At 44.8% G+C, this 25,609-nt stretch overlaps 1 protein-coding gene across 1 annotated transcript in view; it reads right to left on the bottom strand.

Moving 5' to 3' along the window:
• MAP3K1 (mitogen-activated protein kinase kinase kinase 1) overlaps window positions 1-24,210 on the bottom strand; it is an 82,275-nt gene extending 58,065 nt beyond the window's left edge. Inside the window, exon 1 of the mRNA XM_075541048.1 lies at window positions 23,679-24,210. Within this exon, the coding sequence (XP_075397163.1) occupies window positions 23,679-24,166 (488 nt within the window). The 5' untranslated portion in view covers window positions 24,167-24,210. The remainder of the gene's footprint in view (window positions 1-23,678) is intronic.
• Between the last annotated feature and the right edge of the window lie 1,399 nt (window positions 24,211-25,609).

The raw sequence follows: 25,609 nt of genomic DNA, 5'->3' as shown, positions 1-25,609 counted from the left end.
TCGCTTGTGTATCTTCAAGCCTTTAAGACCACAGACGTTATAGCTTTTGATAGCCGGGCACCATCAGCTTTCTTTACATTTGCTTATGCACCCATTTGTCTTCAGTAACCATGTCGGGAAGGTGAGTATCATGGAATGCCAGTTTAACAGAACAAAGTGTTCTTGCATTGAGGGAGTACTTGAGTGGAGGCCAACGTCCATCTGCTACCTTAATACTAAACCTATAAATATATACACATAGATTTCCCCATCGTCATTATATATAAATATACGTACAGGTCTATATTATGACCTCTATAAATGTCATCTCCTAGTTCCTTCCTCTATTTCCTTTTACTTTCCTCTTGTCCCACTATCATGTTCAGCCTTCATTTGGGTTTCAGTAATTCCTCTGGGTTACACTGCTCTTGATCAAGCCCTACCAGTCCTCCTACACCCCTCCTTGCCATCAATTTTAGATCACTTGTTCCCTTGCCCCTGGGTTTAACATTCACTTCCTTCCCCTATCGGTCCTCATGTTTTCTCCTCCAGATTGTTTATCCCGCCTATCTGATCTAGACAGATGTGCAGAGATAATAATGGGCACATAAAAATAAGACAGCAAAACCAAACAATAAAACCAATGACACACAAAAAAGAAAAGCCTGTAAATAGTTCAAGGTATGTTTGTTGACCTTTAGGAGTGTTTTCTAGTGGAGTCTAATGGGGTGCCACGCCCTGGGCGCAACATCTATTTTTGGTATTTCCCTGGGGACTTCATTGCTCTGTTCCCATTGCTGTTTTGTTGCACACCCTTAGTGTTCGCTTGAGTGTGGTGGGGTCAGCTCAAGTGCAATTCCCACACTGTGTCTCCAGTGTTGTCTCCCATAGCACTATGGGTCAGTGAGAGACATCGAGTCTTGTTGTGGGGCTGGCCCTAAGGTTCTCTGTGCTTTGGTTGCTCTGAGCGGGAATACTGTCCTCAGCATTTGGTGGGCCACGATGTGTTCCACTCTCTTCCTCTTCCAAACTAGAGCATCTGTTCTCCACAATGTTTTCTAACACATTATGTTCATGTGTACTAGACTTGACAAAACTTCAAAAGTTAGGGGAAATAATTTACCAATGCCACAGAAATTAGTCATATGCAAGTAGTAAGTCACTCCCTACCTGAGGCAGTTACAAGGGACCGTACAATTGCAAAGAATCCGTCCTATCTCTAAGAAGTCCTGGAGGGACAATGGTTAAACACTCAGCTGCTAAGTGCAAGACCAGTGCTTAGAACCCATCCGTGACTCCAGGAGAAAGGCCTGGCACTTCGCTCCTGTACAGTTCACAGCCAAGACAACTGTCACCTGGGCTGCTCGGAGTCAGGACTGACTCAAGGAAACCCAACAACAACTGATCACCTGAAGCGCTGACATTTCGTCATTACCAAGAAAGTACTTTTGGATTGCCTCACCAGGTCTGTGGCTCAACACCGCTGTCAGACTGGACATTGGTAAGGCACATGTAACGACAGAATTTCTATGAGTTAACTAACCCAAAGGGGCCATTAGGAAGAAGGTGCAGGAATGCAGGGGACACCCAGTGGTCTCGGACAGAAATGGATTCTCTGAGTATGTTGGACAGGAAATAGAGCCTTAAAATAAATGTTCCCATAATACCCAAGACAAAATATGGAGGGAAAAATGCAGGTGGACCCTGCGATGCATTCTGGGCATACTTAGAGCTGTGTTTTCATTAGACTGAATCTTTGAGAGATTTTTTTTACACTACTGGTATTTCTAGTGCTTAGAATACCATGTGGCATGTGGTCAATTCTGAATGAACTCACTGAGAGAATAACTTTGTGAGACCATTAGTTGCCACAACTTGAACAAGAAAACTCCTGCTCACGTATTTCAAACCTCTGACTTTCCATCACAGAGTGTCTTACGAGTAGCTGTCTTGAGAAGCGGATGTTTGTTTCACAAGAGCCTGTTCTCTACTTCACAGTGGGTAACAGCACCGCTGCCTCTCTCTGCTCATCTTCCTCATTCTAAAGCAATCTTTACTCTTTTGGTCTTAAAACAAAAACCAACTAAACAAACTCCCCACACACATATTTTGCAAATCCTCTGGCTTCACCTCTCTCCCCCCTCACTTTCCCACCAAAGTTCAATGACCCTCCTCCCAGATCCACGGGAAAGCCCTGAGAGACAGTTGCTAATGCATGGTGCATTTGAATCTACTATTGCTGACCATCATCTCCTTAGGAAAGTCTTCCTGGATAGTCTGCGTATCCTGATCTGCAATGTCTCTGTCTTCATCTCTCTCCTGGGAGCTACTCAAGCTGTCTTCTAATCCAGTACTTCCACTAAGGCTGTCAACTCCAGGTGGAATTTGGAATCACCCTGGCATTTTCTTTAAGAGTTCCTCATAAAATGAGCTATATAAGTAACCAACAACTAGCTAGAGAATATATGAATCAAAATATCTTCCTTCTCTCTACCCTTTAGCTTTTATCTAGAGATGACTCAGCAGTAAACACCTAAAACACACAAAGCAAGTTTATCAGGAAGCTGACTTGAAGTAATGGAGTAAGTTCCCGTAAGTAGCACCGACCTAAAGTTTACAGCACTACATAAAACACATTTTTGTTAAAGAACACAAAATAATGGAATGTGAGATTTAAAAAAAATAAAGAAAAGAAACAATTAACTGTAAGGTCAACGGCTTGAAACCACCAGTCAGCAAGATAGGGTTTTCCACTCCAGTGAAGTAACACTCTCAGAAACCCAGAGATAGTTCTACCTTGTTTTCTCGGGCTGCCGGGAGTTGGAATCAGCTCAATGGCAGTGAGTTTGGTGGTTTTCTGGTTGATGAAGATCATGGTTTTACCTGAGCGATCTTTCTCCAATGTAAATTCAAAGATATTCGCCTTTGTAGGGGAAGCTTAGGGTCAGGAAGACTCTTCAGAGACTTCTTTCAGGAACATTAAGCTTTTTTAGTTACTATCTCTGCTGACCACAGAATGAAAGGTTCTACACTTGAAGGGCAAGCACTTAACATATATCCCCGTATTACAGGAGAATAAATCAATCTGAATCCATTTAGTATAACTTTATATTGACCCCTGGTCTTAGATATCAATATAATACACAGATTAGTAAATAGGCATTACCAGCAATGAAAACATACCAACTGGAGTCTGATTTGAACCTGAATGTAAAATGACTGGAAATGAAAACTAGATTATTTAAAGATACTTTTAGCAAAAAGAAAATGTTTTAAAACTGATGATGGCAACATATGTACAAATGTACTTGACACATGGATTGTACATATGGATTGTGATAGAAGCTGTACGAGCCCCCAATAAAATGATTTAAAAAGATACATGTCTAAGCTCTAGTAGTGATATACAGTTGTACAGAGATTAAGGTTTCAAACTTCCTGAGTACCCAGCTTCTTCAGGACATGCACTCTGACACATGTGAGCAGAGGAACGGTAGAGAAGGGAGTGTGTGTCCGGCCTAGCAGAGGGTCAGGATGTCACTCTACCTCACACAACTTCACGTGGCTGGTCACGCCACCTGAGCTGAGTACACTCCCAGGTGTAGCACAGGATGAGACTGGTCCAACAGGGTGACAGGTGAGAGCACCCTGTGAATGCAGTGTCCATCATGCGTGCCTCCCCACCTGCTGGCCAACGTGTGTGCCGTAAGGAGAGCTAACTGTACCGGAGCTAGGAGCTCCAGCACACACACCAACGCCCAAAGTTACTGATGTTCACAACATACCTAATGCTACTGATTTATTTATCGATTTATTTATTTTAACTTAAATAATCTTCAGCACCTAATATTATTTTTTTTAATCACATAATGACAAGAAGGATCCATGAATCTGTGGACAATCTAAACAGATCACTGAAAAAGACATCTCTAAAAGTGATTTTTTTACTTCATCTTATATGAAGTGAGGGAGAACAAGTAAAAGCCACAACAAAAAGCATGGAAGACAGGAACGGAAAGCTCAGATATACAGCAGGTTTGATTCCCAAGCATTGCAATGAAGCAGATATTGCTATAAAGCAAATCACATGATTTTTGTTGTTTCCCAGTGAATATAAGAGTTATATTTATACTATAAGGTAGTCTACTGCATATGCAGCAGCATTATGAGATAACGTGAACTATTGTGAGTAGCAAAATGTGAAAGAGGCACAAATTGAGCACACACTATTAGTAAACTGGCACTGACAGACTCGGCCAATGCAAAGTTGCTACAAGCCTTCGTGTGTGTGTGTGTGTGTGTGTGTGTATGTGTGTCAGTATTTGTGAAGTGCCATAAAATGAGGTATGCCTATAGTAAACAATTATACTTGAATTCAAACACATCTCTTAATTAAAAAAATACAAAAGCATGTATAAAAGACTATTATAAAGGCTATGAGTCAAACTGTCTGGGTTCACATGCAGGTTTTTCCACCTAAGATGCACTGCTTGCGGCCTTGTAGAGTTACTTTGCTTCTTGAGTCTCGGAGTTCTCATTTGGGAACACAATAGCACTTGACCAAACCCAAACTCAGTGTCAAGAGAGTTCTGACCCATAGCAACTCTACGACACAGGGTAGAACTGCCTCTGTGGGTTGCTAGAGCAGTAGAAATCCTCATTCTTTTCCCACACACTGGCTGGTGGTTTCGACCGTCAGGTTAGTAGAGGGACCCACTACAGCATGAGGGCTGGCTCCTGCTGACTTCACCAAGACAGTGGACAGTTTAAATGGCAGTATGTGGACCAAGCATGGAGAAAGTGCTTGCTCAATGGTGACGGTCATGGCTATTTCAGCTAATACCAGGGCAGAAGAATGCCAGAACACCATGCCAGCCCTCAGAGGACCCAGTCCCCACTGTCCACTCGAGACATTTCAGATCGGGCATTGCCCCGGGGACCTTCCAGCAACGGCGAAACCTCTCTAAGGCCTGCTTTCTCCACTTAATCCAGTTAGGATGTGGTCCTTCATCATTCTAAAATGCTGTGACCGTAATCTTAGTATTTTATATGTACCCCTTTAAAAGCATGTTCTTAATTATCATCTCATTTGATTTTCTCAAATTCTAGGAGTAGGTGAGGTGTCATTCTTATTTCACAAATGAGAACCTTCAAACTCAAAAGCTTAAAAAGCAACTTTCATCAATGTAGGTATGAGTACTGGGCACAGGTCTGAAAATCCTAACTCAGATGCTAACGCATTTTAATCCACCACAACAATCAGTCAGAACAGGGGTAAATATCTTCAAACTAAAGACACCTGGCAGTCTCTGTCCACTAGCTACGTCGACTATGTCCATAAGGAATGCCACAATCTCTTGAGCTTGAGTTGCAATTTGATTAGGTTTTAAATTTTTTTAACTGGAAAAATTTAAACAGGAAACGGAACCAGAAATTTATACCAGGATAGTTTTGTTTTCTAAAAGATTATTTGTATTGTCTCACCTCCCCATAATGTAGGGCACTCTGACTTTTAAAAGGTCAAAGAATTCTCCGAAGTCATTTGTTTCTGAATTTTTTTATTAGTCCTACATAAGTAATCATGGGTATCTTGAACTAGTCCAGAATGTTCGAAAGGGTTTAGTTTTTGGTGTAAAGGTTAGAGTTTGAGAAGAATTATAATCAATGAATCTGAATTAGTTAATACGTGCAGAAGTTAACATGCTATCAACTTTTTGAAATGGCAGTTTAAATACTCAACTATTAGGACTGCCTAAACAGTTATAAAATGAACTGGGAAAACATTATGCTCCTAATCTGGGGTTAGGAAAACTTGGGTCTTGGTCTTTTGCAATCCCCCTGCCCCCTCTTGGCACCTGCTGGAGGTTGCCATGGGGTGGATTCTGACTCACAGTGCGCTTCTGGGTGCAGAGCAGAGCTGCTCCACGAGGTTCCCCAGGCTGTGGCCTTTCAGAAGCAGCCTGCCATCTCCTGAGGCACCTGGGGTGAGAACAAATGCTAGTCTTCCAACTAGCATTTGAGCACTTAGTCATTTGCACCACCAAGGGACTCTGTCAGAATCTAGCTTCTTTGAAAACAAAGTGCCTGACTAGGTTTTACAGTTCCCTTGTTGCACCCCTCATCCCCCCCAATACGTCTGCTCTCTACTGCACTCCCCGGATCACTGTCTGCTTCTAGGCTTTAGCAAGTGAACATCATTTAGGGGAAGTCTTATGCAGGATAAACAATTCTTAGAGGATATACTTCAACAATCAGTGCTGGGGATTCTGCCTTGATTCTGCTGCAGCCCGGAGCCAATTTGTTTCTGCCTAGGGTCCAGGAGATCAGGGGTGCTTCTACTTCCCACAGTTCAGAGCCTCCAAAATAGTGACTGAGCCAAGCAGCAGGATGTGGAAGCCACCGCACCAAGTCTGGTCCCTCCACAGTCCAGGCAACTCTCAATTTTTCCAGGTCTTAAATCAGTGATACCATCATGTTTCCACAGTGACCACCCTCTCTGAACCCCACAAATACTGACACAAATACAATTTAAACCCATTTTTTATTTATGGGTAAAATAGTTGTAGAAGAAAGCTATAATGTCAAAATGATATTTTAATGACTAATAGATTAAACAAGGCAGGATTTCTAAAGATTGGCATATGAGGCTAAAATATGAGAAAGACTAACAGTTTAAAGATATTACTTGAGCAGAGACTTCTCACAAAGCCTAAGTGCTAAAGCTGTATCAGGGCAGGCAATCTCCCATCCAAACCAAAGCAGAACAACTCACTGCTGACTCATATCAGCCTTCACGGAACAGGGTAGACCTACCCCTGTGGGTTTCCCAGACTGTAACTCTGTGAGAGCAGAAAGCCAAAGTGGCTGCTGGTTTCGCACTCCTGACCTTCTGGTTAGCGGACCAATACAGAAACCACTGCGCACTAGGGTCCCCATGCTGTTGTTAGGTGCCATCCAATCAGCTCTGACCCACGACAACCCTATGCACAGCAGAACGAAAACACTGCACGGTCCGCACCATCCTCATAATTGTTCCCATGCCTGACAAGCCACTGATGCAGCCGCTGTGTCAATCCATCCATCTTGTTGAGGGCCTTCCTCTTTTCCGCCACTCCTCCAACTTTGCTAAACATGGTGTCCTTCTCCAGGGGACAGTCTCTCCTGACACTATGTTCAAAGTATGTACGATAAGATCTTGCCATCTTGCCTCTGAAGAGCACTCTTGGCCTTACTTCTTCCAAAGAGGTCTGTTTGTCCTTTTAGCAGTCTATGATACCTTGAATACTCTTCTCCAGTACAATTTAAATATATATTTTTCTACAGTCTTCCTTATTCAATGTCCAACTTTCACGTATATATGACACAATAGAGAATACCACAGCTTGGTTTCCCATAGAGGGTGTGTATATGTATGTATATATATATATATATATATTGTGTGTATATATATATAGTTATATATCTATGTATTTTAAAGTCAATTCTAGATAAGGTAATAAAAAAATCAGTAACTAACAACACTACATTTTGAGACTAACTTTTAGTGATGGTGTTTTAAACTCTGGGTTTAGTTATGTATGCTCTGAATACATACGAAATGATGTAGTTGGGGCAGAGGTAACCTGATCGGATGAGCAAAGGACATTAGCTCCAAGAATGAAAGTGTAGTACAGGCAGTGAGTGAGTGGCTAAGCTCTCAGCTGCTGGCTGAGAAGCTGGCAATCAGAACCACCAGCCTCTACACCAGGGAACAGAATAAAGGTCCAGTATGGGTACTATAGAGGATAAGGTAGATCGCAAGATTTGCTTGCAAAGGCAAACTCTATTAAAATTCAATAAAGAGTCTGTAAAAATGAAACTAAAAAAAAAAGCATTGAGGAACTGGGGGTTAACAGGTGCCAGCACACTGACTCCTGCAACAGCACGGGAGTCAGTTAGAGCAGCTCACCCAAGCTCAGACAGGGCGGCAGCATGCCTCAGTGAAGGCAGCAAGCCGTGAAAAGGTAGTACTTTACATCAAGGCCTGTCGGGGTGGGGCGAGGTGGGGGATGGGGTGGTAGATGTGTTTGAGGGATTCAAAAGGTTCATGGAAAAATGGAATTAACAGATAATGGAATGTTTCTACAAAACCCGTGAAGCCCCTCCTGCGTGCTTGGAAGAGAGAGCAAAGAAAGGAAGGAACACAAACGGACTTGGTAAAAACATTTCATTCTGGTGCATTGTGATTAACCGTATTCTCCACTTGGAACACAAATGCCTGCTAATTTACTTTTAGCAATTCAAATCAGTGACACTCAGTGTTTGGGGGAATCTTCAACAAGAACATTATATTACACAACGTAATTCTGAGCACATTTCTTTGGCAAGTGGCTGAATTCAGAGATAAGCTGACTTCAGACATTAATGGGTCTGTATCATTTCACCAAAACTTGGCCTAGGAAGTAAGAGGGAGATGACAAAGTTAGTAAGCAAAACCTTTTCCGGAGTTGTCAAAACTGCCTTTAGGGACCTGAGCCCTACGTGGGAAAGCTTTATTCTCCTGTGTCTTCGGCACTCTTTAAAACTCTCCCAGCAAATCTTCAGGCAGCTGGAGGAAATGATCTCTTCTCCACTTAGAAAGCTGTAGGAAGATTTAAGCGTGCATCGCACAGATGACAATCTACTGCCTTATGTGTTGGTGACAAAACCTGATGATCACAATCAGCCGCGATATGCTGGAGGGCAGTGCTAACAGGTCCAAGACCAAGGATTTGAAAGGATTTTGCCTGTCCTGAAAAGCGTGCAGATGCAAACTTCACTGCCGTCAAGCCCATTCTGACTCAACAACAACCCTGCCTGGATTCCCAGGCTGCAAACCACCGAGGGGAGCAGGAAGTGCCGTCTTTCTCCCAAGGAGCAGTCTGTAGATTTGAACTGCTAACCACGCATCCACCACCATGTTTTGTGTATGAAGTGCCCCCCAAGTAGTCTATCCGAATAACACCACCACAGCAAGAGCTAGGAAACTTCATGTGTTTTGACCGAAGGAGGCCGATTTCAGTTTCTTCCTACGGAAACTGAAGACAAAGCGTAACCACTACTGCAGTAATAGATTATGAACAGCCTTAATTCTGTATATGAAGAACAGCAATAGTGAATGTGTTTCAAATGGATACAATTACAACTATGAAATCAATGAAGGTCATTGTTTTCCAGAACTTGAGCCCCAAATTACCCAATTAAAAGAAGTATTAATAGTGAAACTCACACTTTTGAGCAATTGTCAGCTGTGTTCAAGTTGTGTGTAAAGAACTCCCAAAATATAATTAAATATGAAATATCATAGGAAACAATGGAACTAAGTATCAGGAGCAAAGCATTTCCAAAGTTAAAAAGCAAAAAAAAGGAGCACAAATGATCCCTATTCAGAGGAAGGTTTTCATAGCAGAGGACAATGTCCAAAGACTGCTCATTAGAGGTTATCCTCCAGGAATGTCTCTAATACAAGATGGGAACAGAGAAGCTTTTTACAATAAAATGAACCAAAATTAGATTGAAATTAATTGAAAAACTCCTCTCAAAATACATAATTGCTAACAAACATCCTGCTCCTCTCTTAATAACATTTTGTAAAATAATATCCAATCATATACTTATAAACTTGAAAACGTTCTCATACCTAATGTCATTTTAAAGATATGATCTCCGTCTTGGCATCAGGTCCTCATTTTTCTCCTCCCTGCCTGCTACCCCTTTCTCATGAATCCTTGATAATTTATAAATTATTATTTTGTCATATCTTGCACTGTCCAACATCTCCCTTCACCCCTTTTGTGTTGTCTGTCCCCCCAGGAAGGAGGTTAGATGTAGATCCTTTTAATCAGTTCCCCCTTTCCACCCCACCCTCCCTCTACCCTCTCAGTATCGCCACTCTCACCACTGGTCCTGAAGGGATCATCCACCCTGGATTCCCTGTGTTTCCAGTTCCTATCTGTACCAGTGTACATCCTCTGGTCTAGCCAGATTTATAAGGTAGAATTGGGATCATGATAGTGGGGAGGGGGAGAAGCATTTAGGAACTAGAGGAAAGTTGTATGTTTCAACGTTGCTGCATCACACCCTGACTGGTTCATCTCCTCCCTGAGACCCTTCTGTAAGGGAATGCCCAATTGCCTACAAGCAGGTTTTCTAAATTCCAGTCCTATGGCTACACTGAAAGCAGGAGATCTTAAGTTACTGCGACAGTGCTGCTGCTGTGTACCATGGAGGCAATTCCGACTCACAGCAACACTATAGGGCAGGGCAGACAGAAGCAATGTTCCCAGGGGGCAGCGAGCGGGTGGGTTAGAACCATTGACCTTCAGTTAGCAGCTGAGTGTTTTTAGCTTTTCTGACAGCAGACCTCCTGAATAGTCCGAGACAGCACTGATATTGACTGAGTCAAGCACAGTGCTTTGTTACCTAATCACCACCACCATCACCACGTCACCCCCACCCCTTACCCGTTTCAGACAAACTGGTGGAAATGCAGGTTCCAGAGAGTTAAGTAACTCACTGGAGCAAGTGGCTAACTGGCTGGACCCCAGGGCCAGGAGATGGAGAAAGTGAACTGGTCTCATGGAAGGCTGTCTCCAGATCAGACCTGCATTTTAAGAATGCATCCTGATACAATGTAGGAAAAGGGAAGAGGACAAAACCCAAAGCAGGAAGTTGGCGAGCAGGGAGGCTTCACAAGAACTGGGAAGAGTCCCAGCGGCCTGACCCTGGGTAGCTGTCGTGGGAGTGGAGAGATGTAGGTGGATTTTAAGCAGATCAGAAACTGGCAACTAGACTGGCGACTGACATGCAGTGCGGGGTGAGAATGCCAGAGAAGCAAGAGCACAGCAATTAGGGAGCCTGGACACCTTTATCTGCGCAGATCTGAGTAGGAGGCTGGGGAAGGCAGAGAATTGGTTTGGCCACGTGGTGTCTGCAGTGCCTGAGAGAACAGAGCTGCCCCGCCTGGAGGAACTGGTTCTGGTGCAGCTGGATGCAGGGTTCTGGCACTGAGAGGCCAAGACATTTTAGACACCAAAGTAAAGGCAAGCCAGCAAAGATGTAGCTGATAATCTTCTGATGTACTCTCCTCACTAGTCAACGGCATGCTTTCTTATAACCTTGGAACAGAACTTAAAATAGGTTATTTATATATTTAGAACTTAAGAGCTAGAAAAAGATTAGAAACAAAGAAATATATTTGTGACCTTCCAAATTAAAATGTTAGTATATAGAAAACCTGTACCTGCAAGGTCAGCTGATCAAACCTACCAGGTGCTCCATGAAAGAAAGATGAGGCTACCCGATCCCATAAAATATTTAGTCTCAGAAGCCCTGTACAGCACTGATTCCACTGAACTGGCAGCTGAGAATGCTCCCTGGCCACTTTGGGCTCCTTATGCCTTTAGATCAGTATCTAGAACAGTGGTTCTCAACCTTCCTAATACCGTGACGCTTAAATACACTTCCTCATGAGGTGGTGACCCCCAAGCATAAAAGTATTTTCATTGCTACTTCATAACTGTAATTTTGCTACTGTTAAGAATCGTAATATAAATACCTTGATATGCAGGATGTATTTTCATTGTTAAAAATTGAACATAACCACAGCTGAATATAAAAAGACCAATCAACATCCAGATTAAGTTCCCAAGGCACAGATATTTTTTGCAGTAGTTGATGATTTTACAGTACATGATTTTACATTTACCCAGTAATTATAATTCATTAAGTGTTCTTTTAGCTCCAATACTGCTGCTTTCAGCAAAGTAGCTGCTTTCAACAGAGTAGCTGCTTTTAACAGATTAGCTGCTTTCAACACGTGTGACTGGTCTGCATTAAGCGCACTATGGTACTGATCCTGTCACATACATCTATCTGTATTTGGCGCGATGATGTCATCACGTCAGGTACTTGTATGTGGGCGGACTCACATGGAGACAGATAGAGGAGCAGTGTCTCGGTTCCTAAGACCGTCGGAAATAGGTGTTTTCCGATGGTCTTAGGTGACCCCTGTGAAAGGGTTGTTCTACTCCCAAGAGGTTGCAACCCACACACCATGGGCTCTTTCTATAGGACCTGAACACAATGGTTATCAAATGAAAAAATTTGCAAATAAAAAAAATTAAGCTTAATTAAAAAATTAAAATGCAATGAAAAAAGAGGAACCCTGGTGGCGTAGTAGTTACTCATTGGGCTGCGATCCAAAAGGTCTGCAGTACAAAACTAGGCAGCTCCACAGGAGAAAGATGGGGCTTTCTGCTCCCCGTAAACAGTTGCAGCCTCACAAACGTACAGGGGCAGTGCTACCCTATCTCACAGTGTCACCCACCATGAGTCAGAATTGACTCGATGGTCACGAGTCTGAGTTTGCAATGGATAAATACGATAATCAAAGACCTACAACAAATGGGGAGAAAATAATTTGCAACAAATACCAGAGCTAATATTGGATCGCACAAGAACAAAACCCACCACTGTTGAGTCAATTCTGACTCCTAACTGTAACTCCTCCTGGGGTTCCTCGGCGTTGCCACTCTTTATGGAGCAGACAGTCCAGCTTCCTCCCATGGGACAGCCAGGGGCTTGAACCACCGACCGGGCAGCACTCCAACGTTCACCTGACAGCACCACCAGAATTCCTTCTTAAGATACAAAAGCACTGGCAAATCAGTAAGAAAAAGATGAATCACTGGGTGTACACAAAAGAAAGATGTACACACAAAATACGAAATTTTAAGCATAATAAGATATACACGGACACTAAAAACTACAAAACCGATCTACTGGACTTGCAGAAACGAAAGCGTAACGGCATCCAATGTTGGCAGGAAGAGGTACATATGCTAAAGTAAATGTAAACTGGCATATTTTGGGGGCAATTGGGCTGTAAGATAAAAATTGCAAACACGTATGTTCTTTGACTCAGCAATTCCACTTGTGAACATTTAAACTAAGGAACTGAATGTATTATATGAAATGCATATACAAGGGTGATTAATCACTGAAGTTTAATATGACAACAGAAATGAGACCATATAAATGTCTATAAAAAGGCACTTGAATTATCATGTTGGCAAAGAATATTGGAAGTATCAAGGACTGCCCAAAGAACAAACACAGCTATCTTGGAAGAAGTACAACCAGAATGCTCCCGAGAACAAAGGATGGTGAGACTTTGTCTCTCATACTTTGAACATACTCCGAAGAGGCCAGTCCCTGGAGAAGGACATCATGCTTGGTAGAGTGAGGGCAGTGACAAAGAGGAAGGCCTTCAACAAGATGGAATGACACAGTGGTGGCAGCATGAAAACCATTGGGAGGATGGTGCATGACAGAGGCGGTGTGTCCTTCTATTATTGTACATAGGGTCTCTGAGCGGGGGGCCAACTCAACAACACTAACAACAAACAACTAAGACAGGAAAAAAGAGTTCATTAGTGAGACATCTATGAATGTCTATGACACATGAAATACTACGTTAACTGAAAAGATAAATCTCTGTCTATTCTTTTTTTTTTCCACCCCATCCCCATCCCCACCCACACCCCTCTGTCTATTCTTAAGATAACAAGGCACATGAAAAAAAGTCAAATTCAACAGCAGTATGTACAATATTAAGGGAAAGATGGAGCTTTCTATTCCTGTAAAGAGGAACAACCTCAGATACCTACAGGGGTAGTTCTAACTTGCCCTGTAGGGTTGCCATGAGTCAGAATCAATGTGATGGCAGTGAGTTATAGTTTATGCACAATACAGTAATGTTAAAACTTTTATCAAACTACAGATCTACTGTTTTAAATAAATTTTTCTGTTACTTTCAAGTGGACTCCCTAATCATTTTCCTACTAAAGTTTAACCTCTGTAGATTCTGGATCTCTGACCTATCACAAGGATCCTGTCATATTACAGTATAACAGCCTACGGTATTAGAGCACAGCAATAACTGAAACATATTTACAAAAATACAAGATAACATCAGATTAAAACTTTTAAAGGAATATTTATATTAATTTGTCATGTCTTCCTAAAATCTAAGGTTCAGTGAAAATAATGTTTTTCTACTAAGGAGAATTTAAGGCAATATTTTCCTAAGTGGGCACTACCATGCCCTGAAGGTGCTGGAACAACGGGCCTGTGTGTGTGCAAAATCAGATACTTATACTTTATCCTGGATTATGCACTACAGTACAAAAGTTTTTAGTTGTGGTGGGTGGTAGGTGGGGCTGAGTAACTTTCTACCCCGGAAAACAGGCTGGGCAGTCAAGCAAATTTGGGAACCTGTGATTTAAGGGTACCAAGAAAAATCCAGAAATTAAACAATAAAAGTATTTGACAAAACTACTTCTGAAGGAAGAAAAGGACACTGAACTAGCTCTTTCACATACAGGTACATGTGTTAGAACATTAGACATTCGATTATTTTCATAAGCAGCCAACTATTGTTAGAACCTTCTAGAAAAGGTACTTACTTAGATACATACACAAAAAACGCTGAAGTACTAACATGATCAGTTTTACAAAGCTGGAGCTCACGGACTCCCAGTCTGGCGTTCGTCTCTCTACTCACAGTCTAACCAGCAGAAAGGTGGGGACACATCAGTAGCTTGGAAAGGGTTTTGTTACTGCCTGTAAGAAGTTTTTGGATGTAAAATGACTCTGGTCAACAAAGATAGCAAATGTATTTTTCCATACAGCTCATTAATAAGTTCTAATGCACAGCATCCAACTATATGTAACTCTGAAGTACACCTCCATCTAACCAGTACTCTGTGACTACATTATACAGATAATTTAAAGCTGTGGTTCTCAACCTTCCTAATGCCCCGACGCTTTAATACAGTTCCTCATGGTGTGGTGACCCCCCCTCAGCCATAAAATTATTTTCGTTGCTACTTCATCACTGTCATTTTGCTACTGTTATGAATCGGGTGACCCCTGTGAAAGGGTCGTTAGACCCCCAAAGGTGTCTCAACACACAAATTGAGAACTGCTGATTTAGAGGCTGACCACTTTAAAGGGTTAAAATATTCCTGCAACTATTTTTTTTTTGGATGTGAATTTGCCTAAAATAAAAGGTTTTTTTAACTTCAATTCATTGACTATATAGAGGCGTGGCAATGTTTTAATGAGCCAGTTTCCATTATAAAGTAAAATTAATTATAATCTTAATCAAACTCAATTGAACAGTGCTGTAACATTGAACAGTGCTGTAATTTAATAAATCTCCAAGTTTAGGGATTACCTAGGTATGTGGAACTAATCTACCCAACAGACAGATGCTCCCTCCCCCCCAACCCTCCCCCATGGCAACATTCCATTCCCTCAGGCAGCCCCTGGACCTGGAACCTGCCTCTTGTAGGCCTCCCACCGGTCTCCCTTCTAATGGGCTGCTTTTAATTGCTACAAGTTAGGGGCCCCAAAGAGGCAAGGTTGCAAGAACAATGTCTTTCATCAAGTCAAGGAATCCTGAGCAAATGCCCATGGAACACTTCTGAGGTGTAAAATCAAGGAACTTCAAAGGACTGATTTTGTTACAAGTCTGCTGGCTGAGCAGAGCCTTCAATGCCTCCTTCTTAGTGCTAAATCATGTTCTAGATAAGGGAGGCTGCTGGGTCGGTTTCCACGGGTGGCTTTGAAATGTGTCCTGTGATATGGGTTCCTGGCTCCTGAAGTCTTGCCTTGTGTTTGCCTAGCAAATCTTTTAAAGCAAATGTGAACTCCAAATTATCTCAAATTGAGGAGTGAACAAGAAGCCTAAAAGTAACATCTTAAGCTTAAAAATCATCATGAAAAAGTAAAAAAAAAAATGGAAGGAACAATATTAATGCATGACAATCATGTATATATTTATCCAGAAACATATGTTTTCAACTTCCTAGTAGCTGAAAAGGAATTACATACAGATACTAAACTTGTCCTACCTATAACACATTATCAGTTTAAAGTAACAATTTCCTCTATTCCACATTAAGCTGCCTTTTTCCTGGAGGTCCCTAAACGTCCCTATGAGTTTATCAGAAACCTACAAATCTGATGTATCAATAGTCCAGAGTTTTGCTGCTTAGCCCCCTCCCAAGTGGACCCGAGACTGTGTCTGACCAAAGGGGACAGCAGGTGACTGCACTAGCACAAACGTGCCGGGCCGTTATTCCCCGTAGTGTTCTTCTAGTCAGCCTACATTTACCGAGGACCCACTCTGTGCCCAGCATTTCGCTGGGTGCTTGGTCCCTGCCCAGCCATGGGCCTTACTCACTCAACTCTTACACGGAAGACAAGTTTCCTCAAATGAGAACACTTCAATGTAGACCACAGCAGTGACACCCAGCAACACACTGGGCCACTGAAGCCAACAATCTGCACCTGCCTAGGCTGGGGCGCTAGGGGAAGCATGGGCAGACTACGATCTGAGGGGTTAACTTGGGGGTGGCAGGGGTGTGCTTCTTGGCAGAGGGAGTGTGCTGTATGCACTGGCTGTGGCAGGAGTTTGAGGAAACTGTGGCGAGCAGTTTGAGGAACTGAAAGGCAGCCATCCTACAGACAAGGGCCAGAGTGATTGGAGATGAACCAGGCAGGCAGGGACCAGACCAGTCAGGGACTCTGTAAAGAATATCCGCCATTATATAAATGGAAAGCATTTGAAAGTTGTTTTGATGATGGACCGAACGTGAGGAGGTGGGACGTATCAAGGACAGAGTACGGTATAGTGCTATTTCCGATGCAGATGGTAACATGTTAAGAGAATGACAGTGTTTAGAGCAGAAGGTAGTGAATGTGGCTTTAGATAACCGAGTGGAAGTTTTATGTAAGATTTAATAACGAGTTTAGGAGAGAGTAAGGCTAAGGAAACGTAGCCTCTGGAATCCTTGGTTAATGGCTGATAACTGATCTAAGGGCACGAATAAAACAGAAGTGGGGATGCTGGAGATAGAATAAGAGAAGGCCTGAGCCCAAGAGAGGGCTTTGTTCTCCCATTCAAGGGTTTCCCACCAACCCACATAACCAGACTTTTCACAGGCCAGGAACTCTGTTTTCTCATTATTTGACAGTTTGAAAGGGCTACAATTATTTTGTAACCCACATCCAGTTACTAAGCATAAGCTAATTACTGTTTCACATTATATAACAGTGGCCAATATTGTCAACTGCTTGTTCCCAAATCCAGGAAGTGGTCTCAAAGCTTGTCTTATGCTGAACCTCGATAAGATTGCACCTGATTAAGTCACTGCAATCTTCAGACACCCAAATCTAAAAATAACCACTTTAGAAAAATTAACTCATCCTTGTATTCATGAGAGTCCCAATACTCATGGGCACCAGACACTAACCTAGGAGCTAAATTAGCTCCTAATCTTTTAACAACTGATATTTAACATCAAAATGCTGTAAGACCAGTATGAAACTTATTTGTTACACATCAGTTAAATAGTTATTTTACCAATAAAGAAAGGTAATGACTGTCTACTTGGCAAGGGTAAAGTGTCAACCCACCATTCAGTCCACCCTGTCCTCAGTCCACACGCACGCATCAGCATCATGTTGAATTTCATGTGATGAATTTTTCTAGTGGACTGCATAAACTGCACCACAGTGTGGCTCCGGGGACTTAACTCCTGCTTTAAGAGACGTCTGTTTGTCCCATGAATAATTTCCAGGTGATGGAAGTGTACTCTAAGAAGCATCTCACTTTACTCAATCCAGCTAGCTAACAGGGTGTCCCAGACGCCTCATTCACTCGCACAACTGCCTTCCACACCAGGCACACCGACATCAACTGTGACATGCAGAGAATAAATGAAGACAAGGGTACCTGCTTGATCATTTTACAGCCTAGAGCATATTTTACATTTCCCTATGCTATTTTTTTAGCAGAGTTGCAGTTGCTAATAGTAAAGATTGACTTTTACAATCCATACTGGCAGATAATTCCATTTCTTGCTCCCCACACCTATACCTCCACTTGAATTTTCTTATAAGGGAGAGGAGAAAAAACCCAACAACCCACACCTGAACTTGCAGTAGTGTACATATTCCTCTTACCACTGCAGGCTGTGTGTGAAAGCTCCTCTCTCACTAGGATTCTGTGACCCGAAACCTCCCCTACCTAACCCAGAGACAAAGGAGCCGGACACTGACAGCCAAAGGTGCAAGCAGAAGGTAGACCAAGCCCCCCACTCCAAACCACCAGCCAAGAAGGCCAATTAAGTCCTCACAAGGCTGGGAAGGCACCCACGCATTTACTGTGGCAGGTTAAGAGCGGATGGGACGCAGTAGATCACTGTTTCCCCAAAGTGGGTGAAAGCGCCCTGGGTGCTGCTGGGACAGCCCGAGTGGGGCTGCAGTAGCGGCTATCGACACTTTGTCCTGCATTACACTTACTAAGGGTACTGAGTGATTTCCCCCCCTCTGAAAAAGGGGCTGTAGGCCACATAAGTTTGAGACCCTATGTTGGAGATGAACTTTGAGCATCCAGTCTACACTGCTTCTCTGCAACCTTCTTTCTTACAACACTTAAACGTGCTCACATCATGAAACATGTGCACACTAACCTACCGCCAAGCACAGAGAATGGGTTTTGATGATTGTCCGCCTTATCACCTAGCCCACCAACTTGTAGAGATTCATATGAAATCTTAAAAAAAGACAAAACAAAAAGGTGGAGCTCATCAACAGAGTGATGTTATTACCTGTTATTTTTTCTCTCATGTGATTCAACATGGCATATATCTAAAAATCTAAGAAACACTCCAAACTAATTCACCCTTTACCTTTTTCTCTAACATGATCTCAAAACTCACTGCCACTAAGTTGATTCTGAGCCACAGTGAGTTTCCAAGGCTGTATCTCTTTATGGGAGTAAAAACCTCCTCTTTCTCCTCAGAGCAGCTGGTGGCTTTGAACTGCTGACTTTGTGGTTAGCAGCCCCACATTGCTAAATAAATGCATTTAAAAAACTGCAACTTTAAATCATGTGCTATATATCCTTTAAATCACTTAAACTTCTAATAAACATGCACTCATATATGTGAGGGGAAAAAAACAACCACTACCCCACAGAGATTCCGAATCTAACTTGATGGGGTGATCAAATTATAGCACCCCTGTGTTACAGAAAATCGTGTATTATAGAATTAAGCAAATAAAAATCCAATCCACTGCCTTCCAGTTAATTCCCAGTCATCAGCATATAAACCACTAGCAACCCTCATTTGTGACCCTAACTGCTCGGTAAGGTTTCTGGGCCTCAGCATTTGCATGTAGCAAGTATACTGGCAGTGAAGTAAAGGAGAGAGCTATTTGACTCCTGAGAAACAACTTCCTCCTTAAAACTATCAATTAATATGAACACAGAAATAGAGGCAACTGAGAGTAGTACAAAGAATGAGCCGTGGGCTCAGATGGACTTGGCTTGGGACTCCAGCTCTGCCATGCAGTTGGATAAGACTTTAGAATCTCAGCTGAGTTTCTTCCCGCACAAAACAGCAGTTACAGCCTCTTTCCCGGAGTGCCGCAGTATGATTACAAGAGCTGACGTACATGACATGCCTGGCGCACAGGTGGCAATGGAGCTAACTTTATAAAGAACACCTAAGCATAACTGTATGCTCGAGGAACACACGTGAAGACACAATCAAAAGCCTCTCCTATTTTTGCAATATGAAAAGCACACCTGAATAATCCCACTGCTTTACAATGAGTAATTCTACTATTTCGTTGGTACTTATATTAAAAAACATATCTCTTAAATGAAAACAATTTGAAACTTATTGCTAAAACTGTGAAGGGACTTCAAAAAGTTTGTAGAAAAATCTCATTATCTTTTCATTTGTTTTCCATAAATTTTTTTAAAGTTCACATATAAATTTCCTCATACCTTCCTTCAACACATTTACCTTTTAAGGTGGTTTTGACTTTTGACTTAAGATATGAAAGAGGCCAGGGCTGAGAGAAATGACCAAATCTAAGGAATGTACTCCGTGTATCTGATACAAGCAAAGCATTCTAAGGTGAGAGGTACATTATGCTGCAGTTCTTAAGTAGCCTCGAGAGACTATTTCATTTCCACGGCAAATTTTTCTATTCCTTTTGTCCAGAAATTTTCCCCAACCCAAGAAACTGACCAGCTGCCATCTAGTCAATTCTGACTCAGTGATCCTAGAGAACACAGAGCTGCCCCATAGGGTTCCTAAACTGTACCTTTATGGCGGCAGATTGCTACGTTTTTCTCCTGCAGAGATAGTGAGTTCAAAGCACCAGCCCTTTGGCTTAGCAGCAGAGAGCTTGACCACTGATACTGGGCTGCAGAATTCAAGTGTGCTTTCGGCCGCAGAGCTCTTTCCCTCTGGGTAATCCCATTGACTTGCCATCCTGTCCTATCTTCCTCGGAATGCACACAGCCAGTGTCAAGAACCGATCAGCAGGCACAGCCCAGGCAAGCTGCAGCTGGTTCCCTTGCTCGTGTTGAAAGCAAAAGAACACTCCTTTCCCTCCCTGTTTTGGAATCTTCAAACCTGCATGTCAGTGAGGATTTCCAAAAAGTGCAATATATTATGTTTGATATAGAAGACATGAAAGAGTATCAAGGAACAGGGCAACTTCCTCATTTTGGGGGGTATGTAACAAAATGGCGTCGTTATAATGTACTGGGAGTCACGTATTAAGGAATGTTGGTTAACCAGTCACCCTTGCCAAAACCAGATATGGAACGAAAACAAAAGTTGGCAACAATTCCAACTGACATTTCTCTTTCAGAATTATATTTAATCAAGTTAATCTTTGAAGAATATATTTGGTTTCTTACTTGATTTAAAGTAAGACCTGGAGACAATTCATACCTATAAAACTTTTAAGTTCATGTGAGACTAATTTATGTAACCACTTCATTTATTTTAAAATATCAACTTAATTCTGAAAAACCCTATTTTTAGGTGATGTCCCGAGACCTCCGTTGGTAAAAGGTCACTAGGAATTGTATTTTTAGCCTAGCAGCTTCTGAGAGGAAAGGAAAGCTGAGGGGTATGAGGTTATAAAAGCAGGCTGTGTAATAACTTCAGTTTTAAACACAACTAACATTAACAAGTACAGCATATCTTGTTCTTTCGTGGGGCCAGCAAATTGATGGTTTGGCCTTTTTAAGTTACCAAAATAGGTTAGGGTAATTATATCTACTAAACTCACAATAGCCTGTTCAATGAAGAGCAACACTGTAATTTTTCTTCAAAGACAGTCAATAGGAAAAACACTCTCTTAATTCTGTACTACTTATAAAGAAAAGTGAAAAACCCTCGGGCGCCACTTGCAGGCAACAAAAGTTCCACTGATTTCAACTGTGAAACTGAAGAAGTGGGCCAGATTTGAAATCTTCAGTTTTTAAAATTAGTATTACTTTTATAATTTATACCTCACAAGTGTACTTGCCACACTTTCAAGTTCTACAGTCAAGAACAGAAGTTGAAGGAATTTCTCATATCAAGATCACACAATTCTTTAAAAAAATTAACAACTAAACGTGGTCTTTAGAGAGAAGGGGTCTCAAGACTATTCCTACTCTACCATAAAGATAATTCAGTCTCACTGGTAGACTTTTTCTCCTAAAAGTATTAAATTACCTGTGTTTGTGAGATATAAAGTTCAATTGAGATTGATTTTATTCAACTGCTTATAATCAGTGTTTCAACCAAGAGATTGAAGTGATTTTTAAACCTAATTGAGAAGGAAGGCAGGGTGTGGGGTGTGTGTGGCAGTGTATTTTAAAAGAAAAGGGAATCAACATTTTACTCTAAATGAAATATTTTTATTATATTTAGAATGAGTAAAATAAAAAGCATTCTGGATAATGAAAATTCATTTCTTAAAATAATTGATTATGCCGATTAGCCCACTGCATCACATACCATGCAATTTAAAATCCACCCCTTAAATAAGGAAGGAAAGAAACCCAGGTTATAAAACAAAAGTTGAGCATGTTACTCTGTCCTTCATTCTGTTTGCTTCCACTTTAGTGTCAGGCAATCACACCAAGCAACTCTGCTTAGTTTTAGAGCGCTGGCTTCTCAATGCCACATTCACAGCTTAAAAAGAGGATCGGAAGGTTGACACTTACTGTACCCAAAGGTATGTATCATAAAGACAGCTAAACATAATTTCTCACCTTTGGGTCTAAAATTTTTATGTAGAGTTGGACTAGAGTTTCCTTTCAAACATTTTTTTTTCCAGTTAAGCTTTAGTCCAATCTACATAGAAACAGGAAACTCAGAGCAGCAAACTCTTGTAACACTAAGTTAGATGTACAAATTACCCCAAAAAACCCCCGAAACACCCAACAAACCCCAAAACTACCACGGTCACAATCTACATTTATTTCAATATTGCTGTGGTAGAACACTATTTTTTTTTTTAGTTTAAAATTTTACTTGGGGTCGTGGAGGAGTCGTCTTGCAAGTAATAAACGCACTGTAGCTTTAAGCAAATAATCTCACCAAATTACCCCAGAGAATTAGGCAAAACCAAGATTTCCGCTGTCAAATTCGTCTCACAAGGAATACAAACCTGGACACAAGGGTCAGGAAGCTACAGGGCCAAGGAGACTAACTGGCCGGAACACATTTTGAGCAACCCTGAAGACTTTGTGCGCTTTGCATACAGGAGTCATATTAAAACCACAACAAAGATCATGCCTGTCCCACCTACGTGAATTTTTTTTTACATAAAAGTTCCAGTTGCAAAAAAGAAAAGGTAAAGGTCAGGACCTGGATCTCTCGTCTGAGTCGCGTTCCACGCGTCTTACTTCCTAAGCAAGCCAGGTCCCCTGGGCGCCGCCCGCGGGCGCCCGCACTCGGGGCCCTGGAATCCGGGGCGGCGGGCGCAGCTGCCCCGCGCGGAGCACCGCACCTCGCGCCCCGCACCGCGCCCGGGCGCCTAGCGAGCGCCGGCTCCACCGCTCCCCAACGGAACGGCTCACACATCCGGTCCTGGCGCTCGCACGACTTCAAAGCCCCAATTCAAACTCCAAACCCAAGTCTCTCAAGTCTCGCCGTTCGCATTCCCACGTACTCTCGGAAGCCCGGGGCGGGGGCGGGGGCGGGGGCGACGCCACCAGAAAACCCCAGATTCCAAAAGGGCCCCCTCGCCGCGTTGACAGGCGTTGCCGCGGCCGGAGCTCGGGGCGCGCTGCCCGGCGTGCGCGGCCCCCAGTACCTGCCTCGGGGCTGAGCTGCAGGCGGGGCGCGGGGCTCGGCCTGTCACGGCCGCAGGGACCTCCGTCGTCGCTCTTTGCGGCCCTCTGCCCGGGTCTCCGCACCCACCCCGCCCCTCTAGACGCCCGTCCGGGGGGCGCCCCCTCCGTCCGGCCCCGAGTTTCCCCGAGGGCAGCGCAGCGGTGTCGCGCGCAGGCACCGCGGGGACTCCCGAAGCCCAGAGCCCCGTGGAGGCAGCCGGGGCCCCCCACAGCCTTTCGCCAAGGGTCCCGCCGCGCGGTGGGCACGCCTGTCACAGGCCCCCCAACAATAACAAACTCCGCGGCACCTCTCGGCCCGGGGCGCCGGGTGCACGTCTCCGGGGGTGCCCAGAGGCTCGGATCCCGGCCAGCACGCAGCCCCAGGACGCTGTGCGCGGCGCCCGCACTTCATTCATTGGCCTCCGCCCACTTCCAAAGTGCCCTCGGCGCCCCCGGCCGCGCTCCTCACCCGGTGGCGGCCGCTGCAGCAGACGGCTCGGCGGCGGGCGCCCGCTTCTCCGCGGGCTCGGCCCCCGCGGCGTTCGGGGCGCCGCTGTCCGCAGCGCCGGCCGGCTCGGCAGGGTGGGCGCCGCCGCGGCTCGTGGCTCCGTGGGGCGGCGGCCCCGCCGGCGGCTGGAAGCCGCTCCCGCCCGCCGCCGCCGCGTCGGCGGGCTCCGGCGACGGGGACGTGGAGGAGGAGGACGGCGGCGAGGCGGCGAGGAAGAGCGGCGGCTCCGGCAGCTGGTCCAGCTCCACACTCCGCACTTTGCGCAACTGCCGCCGCCGCCAGTCCGCCCGCTCGCGGCCTCCGCTGCCCGCGTCCCGCAGGAGCCCCGCGGCAGCCGCGGGCGCGCTGCTCGCCTTCGGGGTCCCTCCGCTGCCGCCCGCCTCGGGGCTCGCCGCCCCGGAGCCTGGGAATCCCGACGACGAGGCGCGATTCCCCGCCGCCGCCGCCATTTTCTCTCGCGGGCTACATTCGCTCGGCCCCTGCGAGGGAGGGAGGAGGCGGGCAGAGCGCAGGGGGCGGGCGGACGAGCGGGCGCTGCGCCGCTAGCGTAGGGCCGCCAGCGCCAACTGCGTGAGCGCGGCCCGCCGAGCGCGGCCCCGGACCACGGACTGACGGGCGGGCCGCCGGGGCGCGGGCTAGTCCGCAGGCGGGGGGCGGGCCCGCGCGGGCGCGGCGCGGCAGGTTGCTGGGAGTGGGCTGTGCGCTCCGAGGGGCGGGGGGCGGTGCTCCGCGCTGGGACGTGGCTGCCGCCGCACGGCTCCCGGGACTGCGCGCTGCGCCCGCCGCGCGGCCAGGTAGTCCCGGCCGCACCGGCCGGGGGTGGGGAGGAGGAGGAGGAGGAGGAGCTTAGGCGACTGCTTCGTGCAGCTTCCTCTGCGCTGCAATCTCGGCCTGGCCTGCAGGGAGCTAGCTCGCCTTTCTGGACGTGCAGCTTCCGAAATCATTAGTTGGTGTGCATGTGTGCGTTGCGTGGAGGGGGGCGCCGGGGCCGCCCCCTCTTCCCCCAGCTCCGGGTGGGAAGCACAGGTGGTACCCGCGGGGGTCGCCTGCTGCGAAATGAAAGCAGTCCAACGTTCAGCCGAAGGGCTGCCTGACACATACGGTGTTTGGGGTTTTCCTTCAAAGCGTCTTCCTCTCTTGGCCCCCACCCCCTGGTACTACAGCTAACAAACCTTCCGAGCTTCCTGACGGAACCGCATCCTGAAGTCGCTGCTTTCAGACTACCCCCAATCCTACCACTACCACTTGGTTAGAAAGGTACGGTCTTGAGGCGCTTTCTTTTTGCCTTTGGAAAGGATGCAGGGCTCGTCCGGGGCAGGAACCAACACCGTGCAGGAAGTGCTTTTGAAACTCACCCTTGCTCTGGCCCTGGCTCTCCGGGAATCCGGGGCCTCTGGATGCCAGTCCTTCCCGTCTGGGTCGGGTGACTGCCCCAAGGCACTCCGCCTCCCACCCCCTGCAGTGCCTGGTGGCCCAACGTGGCCATTTGGAACTCCTTGATCTGGGGAGCTGGTGGCAGGGTCTAGCAACAATAAGTAAATCCCTGGGGAGAGTCTGCTGTAAGGTGCTTTGAGATGGAAAGTGAACCATTTGCATAGTAATGATTTTAGACCTTTCAACTGAGTTGTAACGTGTTTCTTTTCCTTAGCTGGTTTGTCTGCTGGGAAATTTCCCAGAAGACTGGAGCTGAGTCCCTGGATTTATTTTGAAAAGCTTTAAATAATGTTCGTTTCATTGGGTGGGGGCTCGCAGAGAGCCATCTCATCAATTTTCATGATATTTAGGCAAAACCTGGAATGGAATTATCCATGTAATAATTCCATTGACTTCTACAGCCGGGATACAGTTAAAGGCTAGCTGTTTCCTGAAGAGCAAGTGGAAACTGTAGGGTG

The sequence above is a fragment of the Tenrec ecaudatus genome, chromosome 2 (assembly GCF_050624435.1).
Source record: "Tenrec ecaudatus isolate mTenEca1 chromosome 2, mTenEca1.hap1, whole genome shotgun sequence".
NCBI classification, from domain to species: Eukaryota; Metazoa; Chordata; class Mammalia; order Afrosoricida; family Tenrecidae; genus Tenrec; species Tenrec ecaudatus.
This window is presented reverse-complemented; position numbering and strand designations above follow the sequence as displayed.